The sequence below is a fragment of the Lachnellula hyalina genome (assembly GCF_007821495.1).
Source record: "Lachnellula hyalina strain CBS 185.66 chromosome Unknown contig00050, whole genome shotgun sequence".
Lineage (NCBI taxonomy): Eukaryota > Fungi > Ascomycota > Leotiomycetes > Helotiales > Lachnaceae > Lachnellula > Lachnellula hyalina.
The window spans coordinates 131,513-144,141 of record NW_022157164.1 but is presented as its reverse complement, the minus strand read 5'-3'; the positions used below and the strand labels follow the sequence as shown (position 1 = coordinate 144,141).

Below are 12,629 nucleotides of genomic sequence, written 5' to 3'. Positions count from 1 at the left end.
ATTGAAGGGAATTTATCGTCGGCGGGTTTCAGATTTGCTTCATCGTGGCCGCGGTCCGTTGCTTCATGTTTGGGGAATCCGGGGTGTATCAGGGCGGTGCCCCACATTAGGTTGAGGCTCCAGCCGGCGGGTAAAAAAGACCGAGCACGTGACTCGTGGGGATGGGTGAATACCGGTTGGCCAACTTTACTTAACTTATTATTAAATCTTTCAATCTTTGATCTGATGTTTTAGCTTGGATTGATACTACGAGGAGCAATTGTCATATCATAGCGGATGATGATAAGGGTGTGAAAATATGAGTACCGATTTTGCCTATTCTTTTCTGCTAGCTACTGTAGAGCCCCCACTATGCATGCATGGGATATCACATTCCGTAGAAGTTAACTATCTTCTTCCTAGCTTATATCCAAAGAACAAGGCATATCCATATCTACCGTATAGTACCCGGAAGTACAGAATCCAAATGTAGGGATGGAAAGGCGTAGATCACGTGGATAGGCATACGGCGAGCGAGCGCGACACCACCAAATGGTCCGAGTTTGGAATCTTTTATTTTCCCCCGCCAAAAGAGCACTCAAATAATTGACACATTTTCATTACAACCTTGCACGGCCTGCGCCCTTTCGTTCTTCTTTATGTACTTTCGTGCCTTCTGTCTACTACAAATAAAGTAAACTACTCAAGCTCAAACATATACTCCAGCATCACACTCAAAAATGCCTATTCTTGATCTTGAAAAGCTTGTCGATGATACTCGCAGTACGACCCCGCGATTGCTTCGTAAAAGTACTTTAAGAACAACACTGACACTTCTACCACCTGCAGTCTTGGCACAAGATCCCTTGATCGCGCCCGAATTGCTCATCTCCGAAATACCTCTGACCAATGCCTCCCTCAAGACTGTTCTCCAAGGTCGCCGCGATGCCATTGAGATCATCATGGGAAAGTCTGACCGCCTCCTGGTTATGTGCGGGCCATGTTCTCTTCACGACCCTGTCACTGCGCTCGAATACTGCGGACGCCTGAAGGCGCTCGCCGACAAGCTGTCTGATGATATTTGCATTATAATGCGTGCCTACCTCGAAAAGCCTCGTACGACTGTCGGCTGGAAGGGACTGATCAATGACCCAGACATTGATGAATCTTACAAGATCAACAAAGGTCTGCGAATCAGCCGTCAACTCTTCTGCGACCTGACTGCGCTCGGCATGCCAATTGCTTCCGAAATGCTGGATACCATTTCTCCTCAATTCCTCGCGGATCTCATTTCTCTCGGTGCTATCGGTGCCCGGACTACTGAGTCACAATTACACAGAGAACTTGCCTCCGGCCTCTCTTTCCCAGTCGGCTTCAAGAATGGCACAGATGGTAGTCTGACAGTTGCAATTGATGCAATTGGATCTGCTGCCGCCAAGCACCACTTCATGGGTGTCACCAAGACTGGACTCGCAGCTATCACCAAAACAAGTGGCAATGAACACGGCTTCGTCATCCTTCGTGGGGGTACCAAGGGTACCAACTTCGATGCTGAGAGTGTTAAGACTGTTAAGGAGACCCTAACGAAGAAGGGCCAAAAACAAGCTATCATGATCGACTGCTCGCATGGTGAGTCATGAGCAGAATTCGGTTTCCCTCTCCACACATGTTTAACAGAAACAGGAAACTCAAACAAGGACCACCGCAATCAACCCAAGGTTGCTAAGGTTGTCGGAGACCAGATTCGTGCGGGCGAGAAATCAATTATCGGCCTCATGATCGAGTCACATATCAACGAGGGCAACCAGAAGGTACCTGCTGAGGGTCCATCTGGACTCAAAAAAGGTGTCAGCATCACCGATGCATGCATCAACTGGGAAACCACCGTCGAGACCCTAGAGGACTTGGCTGAGGCTGTCCGGGAACGACGCAAGACTACCAATGGGCATTCATAAACTCTCACATAACTTGATGATTTGAAATTGAGTCTTCTGCGTGGCGTTTGGGACTTATTTCTGCATCTTGAAAAGCTTTGAGTAGAAATTTTCAAAAGAAAAAAGCTATAGATTTCTTGTATGCTGTTTTGGTGGCACGAAAGAAACACTGGAAAGCAATATTTTTGGCGTTTCCAGGAGATATCAAATGATGGGATGAAGATAAATCGAGACGAAGAGTAGTCTAAAAAGTCGATATGATACTGCGTCTAGCAGTCAAAAAAGAGATCATGAAATTTCCGGAACGCCGATCCGAATGCCGTCTATCTATGTGGCACCTGTGGTACCTATAATCTACTGCTCTTTGATATGTCTTCCTTGACCTCGAGAAGAGGAGGCATCTCCGCAACAACGCCTTTGACAGTCCTGATGTTGACATATCCCTCGTCAGGACTTGCCCAACAATAATCTTTGAAATCACCCAAAATATCCCAAATGCCAGCGGCCAACGCCTCAATCTCTGTCCTCCGTCCAAGACTCCACTCAGCCTCCACTTGCTCAATCTTCCTCCCGGGAACAGGCAGCCCATCCAAAACACTATTCCAAACCCTCATCGTCTCCTCCAGCTCCTCTAAATTACTAACACCCATAACAGAAATCCCAATCGCGCCCACCCCACCCACAGTAGCCGCATCTCTTGCCCATCTCTCCAACGCCCATCTAATAGCCACAACCTCAAGTTTATCTCCTCTCAGCTCCACAAACTTCGCCGCCTGCATAACCCGCGCTCTGAGCTCCCCAGGCGCAGGATGAAAGTCGCCTTTCCCCCCAACCGGAACGCCTGCACTCCTAAGCAACCCCATCCCAAGCGGGCTAGCATTCGGCACCACGCTCACGCCGGCGCGCTTCAACCTCTCAATGCCCCCACTCAACAGCGTGCTATTCTGCAGCGTGAAATTCGCATAGCTCATCACGGCATCCAGCGGCTCCCCAGTCTCCCTCAACACCAGCTCAGCAAGCTCGCACAATAACTGGACTGGGTACCCCGAAATGCCCACATACTTGATCGTGCCCTCTTCATCTCTGATGCGCCGCAGCTCTTGCACGGCGGCGAGAACTTCGGCGGGAGTGACGAATTCCACATCATGGCAATACACGACGTCCAGGTACCGTGTGCCTAGTCTCTGCAAGGATCTCTTCACGCTGTATCGTACCCATTCTGCCGAATAGTCGAACTCGCTGCCGCCGATGCGTCCTACTTTCGTGAGGATGTGGTAGGTGGACCGCGGATACCTGGCTGAGCAGGCGTGTAGCGCGGCGCCGAGCAGGCTTTCGGAGGGGCCGTAGTACGGTGAGGTGTCGAAGGCGCGGACGCCGAGGTCAAGGGCGCGGCGGACGATGGCGTTGGTGGGGATGGAGGATATGTTGGTGTTGTACTGGATGTTGAAGGTTGCGGTGCCGCAGATTAGAGGGGGGAGGGTGGTTGAGAGGGGTTGGATTGGTGCCATGTTTGCTTGAGGTTTGAGAACGTTGTCGCTTGTCCTGGAGCCTTGAGGGGAGGTGGGGGAGTTTGCTGAGATGAGATTGCGTACTCTGGGGTTTGTGAGTGAGGAAGAATGTGCTTGTCGAGTGGCAGGTACCTCGGGGATGGTACGGATGTTATAAGAAATACATGGCTGGGCGTGAAGTGAATTGGTGAAGATAGAAAGAAAAAAAGATCAAACTAATAGCCGTCGGAAGCAAATGGAGACAGTGGGGCAACCACGTTTGAAGTCAGAAGGGGATAAGGCATAGTAGCGCCGAGAGGCTAGGTGCCGAGTCTAGTCTAGTCCTGGTGTCGATGCGGCTTTGATGATTCTTAGATGGGGTAGTCTATAATTTACAGTATTAGGTGTTGTGGTTGATCTGGCGCCTAGATTCTTTTATTTTTATTTTTTATATTTTGCTTATCAAATACGTCACCATACCTCTCTCACCTCAACATCTAATTGTTTTCCCGTCGGAATTTGAGACGGCATACCATAGCATATTCCGTTGCACGCACTGTTTCAATATGCCCACATGCCCTCTGTGCTTGCGTAAGTCTGAAGGGGGTTGATACAATCGCAAAATGTGATAAGCGTGAAGGGAGGGGAGGGTTCCCTGTCCTGTCCATCTTCCTTATCTCACCGATTGCGACATTTGCAACGTACAGGGATGTGCATCTGCATGTGCACAACAGACTAGCGGTGTGGCTAGTGACAAAACGCATACGCCACAAGGTACATAGCTAGCCACGTGACCTTTATGATATGGCAAGGGCCGCTCCAAATCCAGGAGGTGAGTGTCAGATGGGTATTAGCTTACATCTGTCCAAAGAGATGCTATAGGTGTCTAAGGTAAGATTACCTTTATCCCCCCCTTCAAGAAAGTAGAACCGCATCTCGTCTGCCATGTGCTGCGTGAAAACATCAGACCGTTACCGACGGCTAAAGATAATTCGTCCGAGTAAGTCTCGTGCGAAGACCCCGAGGAGGGCCTGAATAGAATGAAATTGTGGGGATATCCTCGGAAGAGCATAATTCTAGTAAGTCTGGGGATATGTATAATTTATCATTATTTCCTCTTGGCGGGGATTTGGCCTTGTGATGTACCTACTGTACCGTTCAACAATATATTAGCCATGAGAGACACAAGGATTAGCGTTATGGTTCCGTCTCGGTCTCTTGAAGAAGGCCAACTTTGATTTCTTCGATGCTGAAAGATGTTGGTTACTGCGCCGTGTTGGTGTTTCATCTTCAAGTCGCCCAGTGGGATGCTTGATGAGAATAGACCTGAGTCCCAGCCGCAGTTCCTGGTCGATTCATTGAGCGCGTATGGTCGAGTCTCGACGTACGTTAACGCAGAATGTGATAGAAATACTGTACGGCTGCGGCTATGAAGGTGTCTTGCAGCGCTTAGCAGGCCGGGGTTACTGAATCTGATCCGTGTCACACATTAACGACTTCGCCGTGGCCAATCGGGATAGAACCTCAAGCGCTTCAAGCGCCGCCAACCTGTCTGCCGTCATTTCGAGACAAGAATATCACAAACATATAGAGACCTAAATTTTCTCAATTCAGATTCATTTGTTGGTCTTCACACAGAGTATATTGTTGCGCGGTGGTCTTACTTGCCTTCGCCATCAAATAGCGACGATTCCTCTGTTGGTAGCAACTCTCCTGACGATGACACCCTATCTCCCACCTAGCTTCTCGCGTGAGTGCATATCAACTCGAGATGCCAAAAATCATGGAGAACGCTAGGCAAGATTTCGATGAGCTCGCGTGGGATAAAAATGATGAGGAATGGGAAGAGGCCCAGACAGCGTTGAGCAAGAAGTCCTTGTGCCGCCGCCTTGAATTGCTGGTGGCGGAGAAATTCGGAAAGCCAGCAACCTGGATCACCCCAATGATTATTGGCGGGTTCAATAATCTGTATCGAATACGCGTTGAGGATGTCTCTCCCGATGTTCAGGCCCAGTTTCCGGAAGAGAAAACTCTCCGAGAGGCGGCAACTGCGAAGTATATACAACAGAATACTAAAATACCCACTCCGCGGGTATTATATTATAGTGATTTCTCTGACGTTGGGCCATTCATCATCATAGAGCGCGTCGAGAATAAGTCAACCTTATCGCATGCCTTGACCACACCCGGCGTTGACCGTTCAATAACTCATACATTGAATCCAAACATCTCCCAAACTACACTAGAAGACCTCTATCTGAAAGTGGCGAATATCATCTTCGAACTCTCACATCACAAATTTCCACGGATTGGGTCCTTACTCGAAGCGAAAGATGGTTCCTTTTCTGTGGATGGGCGACCGATTACTCAAAATATGAGCGACATGCTTCAGCTCGCTAATATCCCTTCTGCCATCTTCTCGCCAGAGTACAAGGCCTTCCGATGCTCAGACGAGTACTACTTGAACCTAGCGCAGGGTCATCTGGTACAGCTGATATTCCAACATAACGACTTGGTCAAATCAGCGGACGACTGCCGGAACAAATACGTTGCTCGCCAACTTTTCCGTCAGCTGGCGAGGCAAGGTCGACTCTCTACGTTTGGATTCGCTGAGGATGACTGGTCTGCCCAGGCAAGGAGCAAAACTTCAAAACTCTTGCCAGTGCCTTCAAACTCAGACTCATTTCGGCTCTATGGCGATGATTTTCGTCCTGGAAATATACTAATAAACGATGCCAACGAAGTTGTTTCTATCATTGACTGGGAATTCACGTATACTGCACCCACACAATTCGTTCTTGATCCTCCGTGGTGGTTACTACTTGACACCCCAGAAATGTGGGATGCTGGTATTGACGATTGGGTACAGAATTATGAGCATCGACTTGAGACATGGTTATCCGCCATGAAGCAAGCTGAGGGGAGTGCGGGCTCTAAATCCAAGTCTACAGAATTCCCGTTGTCGGCATATATGAGAGAGAGCTGGGAAACGGGGCGGTTCTGGCTGACTTATGCAGGGCGGAAGAGCTGGGCATTTGATACCGTCTTCTGGAAATATTTGGATGAGAGGTTCTTTGGTCAGAGGGAAGATGGTGTTGAGAAAAATGAGCTTTGGAAGACAAGAGTCCATCTTCTAAGCGAGGGTGCGAAGAATGCAATGGAGCCATTTATAGAACGGAAGGTAGAGGAGATGAAGGAGCGGAAACTGGTCGAGTGGGATCCAGAAGCAGCGAAGAGTCGATTGGCGGAGGTGCTTTTTGATGATGAAATGCAGTAAAAACACGGGCTTAATTCTAGACATAATTGTATGTACTAACGGATTTCATCGAGCACAAGATAGGTAACTCAGAGTAATAGAAGATTAGACCAATAACTAGGGCTAGTAGTATCAAGAAGCCGGGCCACGTGAGAGAATCCAGACTTAGCTGCTTCCCAAGCACCAATTTGATTGTCATAAACAGGATATCATATCAATGCAAGCTAGAAGCAAATAATAATAGAAAGACACAAAACCTGTCATTCGAAATAGGGATAGCAGATACAAATAGCTGCCAACGAAGGCTTCCTTGGCATTAGGTTAGGTTAGGCCGTTTCAACAGCCTCAATAATCAATTGTGGTTGTGGCCCAAGCAGACAGGGATGGCTAGCTACGAGTAATGATTCGCGTGAATACAGGTAAAACCAACGACGTGTTGTCTTTTAGGTCTAGAATAGCGCGACTCGAAGCAAGGAACGAGAGGAATCTTCAGCTCATTACTGCTGTACCTGCTAGGTACTGGCTGGTAGTCGATATTTCGAAGCTCGCCATCCCCCCGCCCCGCTACTGTATTCACGAGGGATTCAGGCTGTACTGTATGGCCGAGGTTTTCACGCAGAGTAAACCGAGATTGGCAGCGACCCCAAAGCTTGAGATGCACGTGCAGATATCAAAACTTTCAGCGACTTCGGAAGTTATATTCTGCAAAACAAGAAGGTTGTTGTATTGATCAAAGGAGCGTACCTAGGTACAGAATCAGAAAGCTGGAAATCAGACCAATACAGTAGTAACAGTAGCAATAAGAGTTATACAAGTAGAGGAGAAATAAACAATTCTGAAATACGTAGGTACTTATCCTATGTAGGTATAGTACTGGGGTTGGGATAGCTGTCACTGCCGATAATGCCGGCCGTTTGCGACAAGCGTCATCCTGCTCTGCTTGTTGCAATGCAATACTGTAAGATGATAATAAGACAACAGCCACAACAACAATAACTTCATTGAATTTGGATCCCTCCCCATGTGAATATCATCACACATCCTCAAATTCACACCCCAACTTAAAATCTATCAAATCGGCCAGCTGCCACGCGAGAAGTACTGTACAGCACGTCGTTACCGGATGACTTGCCTTCTCCCCTAGCCTTAAACCTTTATCTGAGACCAGCTCGTGTCTTCTGTACTGTACCAAGCAGGCCTTACCACAAATAGTTCCGTCCCCACGCACGCCTCTTCAGACTTGCATAAACCCAACGACTCCACGACGTCTGGTCTGGCATTTTTGCCTGTCAGTACCAATCCCAATAACAGCATTCCGGCTGTGTCTGTTGCCAACTCGGCGTCTATTTGCATTACCCCATTCTCCATGACCTGTTGATCTGCAGATGCGGATGCGGATCGTCAACTTGCAAAGATGGGCAACAATAGCACAAAGGAATCGCGGGGGCCCGACTCGGCATCCTCTAATAGACGTCCTGACTCTGCCGGCGGGACCAGTGGGCCAACCTCTCCAACTGGTAGGCATCACTCACATCCCTATTCTTCACGGTCTGGGAGGGGTAGCCGCCCTGACTTATCCTTTCTAGGGATCAGTAACCTCAGTAATGAGGCTCCGGAACGTCGGGAGACGAAACAAGAGAGAGAAGCACGGAGGTTAGAGAAGGAGAGAGTAGCTAGGATAAAAGAGAGGGAGAGGAGTCTCCAAGAAGAGAATGTTGATGGTGGATACCTAGTGACCCTGGGTGTCTACTCAGGCCCTGAGGATTTCAATAAAAGCATCGTCAGGCAATTAATGGTATGGATGGTTACTAAATCATATCACAGAACCCTTGCTAACATGATCTAGATCGAACGACGAATTGCACCCTTCTTCAGAGGAGTCGAGGATTTCAGCAAAGAATGGGCGGAACATCAAATAGTCGCCGTCGCAAGAGGTCTTCCACTTCCTCCAGCAGATGAGATACCCCCCGAACTCAGAAATGCCCTTTCTCCCGAATCTCCGAATGCCTCAAACCCGAATATACAGAATCTTACGGTTCCTATAACATCAAGGTCGCAGTCTGCCGGATCTGATACCTCCGCACTCTCTCCTTCGCATCCTGCATTCGCCCCCTCTTCTCCAGGTTCACCAGTTGCCTCTTCGCCTCCACAATCGTCATCCCCTTTCCGCCCGCGGTCCAAGACCTTGGCCTCCCTCACTACCTCTTCAAAGAACCCATCACCTGCGGAAATCACGCCCCGCGAAATCCAGCTTCCGAAAGATGCCTTTGTCAATGGGCAGCCTATTGAGGTATTTTTGTATAAGGATGCTATAGAATGCTCCATCTGCTTTCTGGACTATCCGCCATGGCTCAACAGAACTCGATGCTGCGATCAGTCAATTTGCTCTGAATGTTTTGTACAGATTAAAAGACTGGATCCCCATCCGCCAGAGCATGCTGACCCATCGCAACCAGCACCCATACCTGCACCTTCCGAGTCGGTCCCTGAACCGGAAACTCTAGTCTCAGAGCCAGCACGTTGTCCATATTGTCAGGCACCGAACTTTGGTGTTACATATACCCCTCCCCCCTTCCGGCGTGGTGTTGCATACGCCAACTCCATTGGTGTAAATAACCTCTCCTCCGCCATGTCCTCCTCTTCTTCTCTCGCGTCAACTGGAGCCCCAGCTCAGGCTTTCAACACCCACAAGCGACGGACGACATCAGTGTCTGCGGATGCCCCAACCGTAGTAACCATTGATAAGATACGACCGGACTGGGCTACGAAGCTTTCAAGTGCTCGCTCACATCAGCAACGGCGTTCAGCGGCTGCTACAGCTCTACACACTGCAGCTTATTTGATAGGAAATGGCAACACAGAGAGTCGGGGATTTGGGTTCACATCTCGAAGGACTTTTGGTAGACATCGCGGGGGTGATAGCCCCGCAGCAAGTGGATCAGCAACGCCCTCTACAGCAGTTCAGGATCAAGTTGGACAAGAAGCATCCGATGAAGCTTCCCAGTCACGAGCAGGTGGAAGTTCCAGACGCCGAAATAGGATGGAAGATCTGGAAGACATGATGATGATGGAAGCTATTAGATTAAGTCTAGCTGCAGAAGACGAAAGGAAACGCAAAAATGATAAGGAGGCTGCAAAAGAGGCGAAGAAGAAGGCCAAGGAAGAGAAGAAGAAAGAGAAGAAAGAGAAGAAAATATATGGGAGTGGACCAAGCTCTGCTAGCGGCAGTACGCTGAGCTTGTCTACACTTGGCCTTGGCAGGAGGAGGGGCAACAGTGGTGCAAGCAATTTGGCAAGAGAGGTAACCCCTGAGAATGTGGAGCCATCAGATCCGAAAGGCAAAGGTGTTGATCGAGGTGTCAGCAGCACTGCAACAACTGCGTCCATGGGTGTTTCGCAGGGTGAGAGCAGTACTAGCCATAGCTTTCCTGGCGTTCGACTCGTCGATACATCGAATCTCCCGTCCAACGAATCCTACCAGCCTGTGCCTTCTCCTACTACAGCTCCCGATAGGCCATCCCACCTTCGCCAGATGAGTAATGCTTCAAGTCCTGCGTCTTCATTTATGGATTCTGTCCCTAATAGTCTACACAACGGCCAACACCGTGATGGATCATCATCGACTTTAGAGTCTCCTAATGCTTCTGGCACCAATGTTGCCGGCTACTCAGCTGGCACCCCGGATACTGGCGACGAATCGGGAGGAGCTGGCATAGAGCCTATATTCAATTTTACCAGTCTAGCTGCTATGATCAGTAGTGAGGACACTAAAAACTCTTCGACCCACATTGAACATATCGAAAGTGGCCCAAGCTCTAGTGACAACGCCAGGGAGAACGCAAGTACAGGGCTTGAATCGAGTATCGCTACTTTGAAAGTCGATAACCCTGCGAAAGAAGGAACTCAAGAGGCGAGGCAAACAACGCTACTACACTCACAAACCGCAACTCCAGTTCAGACACCGACTCCGGAGGTTATGATCACGCCTGAAACTCCCTCGGGTACCCACGACGACGACGATGGCAAGCAGCTCGGTTCGGGGTGGCGAAGTGATGAAGTGGTCTCGAGTGTAGTCACACAATAAGAATGTATGAAGAACACGATTGCATGATATGATTTCAATTTTTGAGGAGTACACTCTAGCATGCCACATCGGCTTTTGGCGTTGTCGTTTTTCTCGTGGGTCTTTCGGAATTCTATGCTGCAGGGCTGTTTATAAGGAGGTGGGTGTCAACTGGCGTATACGGATGGATAGGGGGGAGTTCAATCTCTTCTCTCTGTGGTGAGTGGTCTGGTTGGAACTAGGGTGGGGTAAGATAATAGATGATAATTGAGAGTATGAACCGAGATTTATATTTCTAAAAGGGTGCATGACTTGCTTGGACTAGTGTGAATTGGGGGGGGGGGGGGGGCGGGGGGTCGTTTTCTTTCGCATTTGCTAAAGCACTCATCCATGGTCTCTGCAGGTGGTGCATGGGGAGGGAGCTTTCATTGCCATCGTTTGAGTTCAGACAGACAGAAATTCTGGCGATATACGGCTTCGCCGTATCGTCTTCAAGCTATAGTACCTGATCATTAAGGCTTTGACGGCCGAGGTATAATTACAGAAGCATAATCCTTACAAAGAAAAACCGGCGTAGTATGTGGCCTGGTAAAAGCATGTTCTGAAGTCAGCTGCTAATATGCTATTCATTTATTCCTGAATTTTGTTACGCATTATATGGTGCTGGGAATTGTCTTTGAGCAGAAAGAAGGTTGGACTGGGCAGATATGGATGGAGCGGTTGCTATTTATCTTTAATTTATTTTTGTTATACGGTACTGCGATTGTTGAAATGAATCATCCTAATTTTCTTAGCATGTCTTTTGGAGACATGGTGACATGAAATGGGCATTTGAAGGCGGAAGTGTATAAATATTGCAGGCGATATGATGATACTGGGGCTGATAGGGACGCCTTTTTACTTTAAGTGAACGAGAGCGGTACAAAGGTAAAGTTGGGACAATTTGAAGCAAAATGTTATAGCAGGGTGCAATTGTTTTCAAATACTTGGCTTCAGCATTCTCGTTTGTTTAGTGACTATATACAAGAACTACTGGCTCCTCAACTCGATTTTCAATGCAGCCGAATGACTGAGAATACATTCTGGATTTCTAGGATCTTGTAACTCCGTACGCCAAATCTCATTCCCCCTTGAGTAGATGAGCCAACATTCTCTCCTCCTCCCTAACCCCGAAGCCCTTTTGCCTTCTGATCTATATTTTTTTCTAACATATCTGGATATACAATGGCCACTTTGCCTTTAATACTAGCTGGGACTGGGACCCACATGTTTCTGGTGAGAGGAAGGGCCACTAGACCAGCCTAGATCCCTATGAAGAGGAAGCAACCCGTGCCCAACAAGATAGCAGGTGTACTCCGAAAACCTGGCACTCTCCTGTACTCGGACCGTCCTGGACAGAAACAGCAGCACGTTCTCAGCCGAGCGATACATCAGAACGCTGCCATACTGATGCCCCTTTTTTCGTCCACCGCGAACCCGGTCGCAGCATCATCGTCGCAACTTTACATACGGAAAACAAGATGTTCCATCCGTCCCTATATTCTTTTCTTATTCATTGTCGGTCATTCGACAAGCAGACCAAGATGTCTTCACGGTAATCTGCCCGCGTTGGCTTCGTCCCCATGTTGCTGTTTGAACCTCTCGAAGAGAGAAACCGCCATCAATTTGCAGACCATCATCTCATGATTCGGGAATGTTTGAGCGTCTATGCCTCTCAAGTGAGAGAGCAGATTTTCCGCTTCCGTCTTCAACCTCTCTTCGAGGGATGCGACGACACCGTATGAGTCAAGTCTGAGGTGGGTTTCAAAATTACACATCGTTTCTTGGTATAGAGTGTTGTGGTCTGCGGTGTTGAACTAAGATTCCGTTAGTGATTGCATTGCTTTCGAGTTGCGGGATGGTTCTTACAG

At 48.5% G+C, this 12,629-nt stretch overlaps 4 protein-coding genes across 4 annotated transcripts; 3 read left to right on the top strand and 1 right to left on the bottom strand.

Annotated features, from left to right (window-relative positions):
• Nucleotides 1-719: 719 nt before the first annotated feature.
• On the top strand, nt 720-1,934 carry ARO4 (Phospho-2-dehydro-3-deoxyheptonate aldolase,tyrosine-inhibited; the record flags this gene model as incomplete). The annotated part of the gene is made up of 2 exons (XM_031147955.1): nt 720-1,608; nt 1,657-1,934. 2 exons carry the CDS (start codon nt 720-722, stop codon nt 1,932-1,934), a joined length of 1,167 nt encoding a protein of 388 aa, XP_031006122.1.
• Nucleotides 1,935-2,260: 326 nt separating this feature from the next.
• On the bottom strand, nt 2,261-3,421 carry ARA2 (D-arabinose 1-dehydrogenase; the record flags this gene model as incomplete). The annotated part of the gene is made up of 1 exon (XM_031147954.1): nt 2,261-3,421. The coding sequence occupies one exon, from the start codon at nt 3,419-3,421 to the stop codon at nt 2,261-2,263; it is 1,161 nt and encodes a 386-aa protein (XP_031006123.1).
• Nucleotides 3,422-5,171: 1,750 nt separating this feature from the next.
• LHYA1_G002979 (uncharacterized protein) lies at nt 5,172-6,677 on the top strand (the record flags this gene model as incomplete). The annotated part of the gene is made up of 1 exon (XM_031147953.1): nt 5,172-6,677. One exon carries the CDS (start codon nt 5,172-5,174, stop codon nt 6,675-6,677), a length of 1,506 nt encoding a protein of 501 aa, XP_031006160.1.
• A 1,393-nt stretch (nt 6,678-8,070) lies between these two features.
• Nucleotides 8,071-10,740, top strand: sip5 (the record flags this gene model as incomplete). The annotated part of the gene is made up of 2 exons (XM_031147952.1): nt 8,071-8,451; nt 8,503-10,740. 2 exons carry the CDS (start codon nt 8,071-8,073, stop codon nt 10,738-10,740), a joined length of 2,619 nt encoding a protein of 872 aa, XP_031006159.1.
• Nucleotides 10,741-12,629: the final 1,889 nt, after the last annotated feature.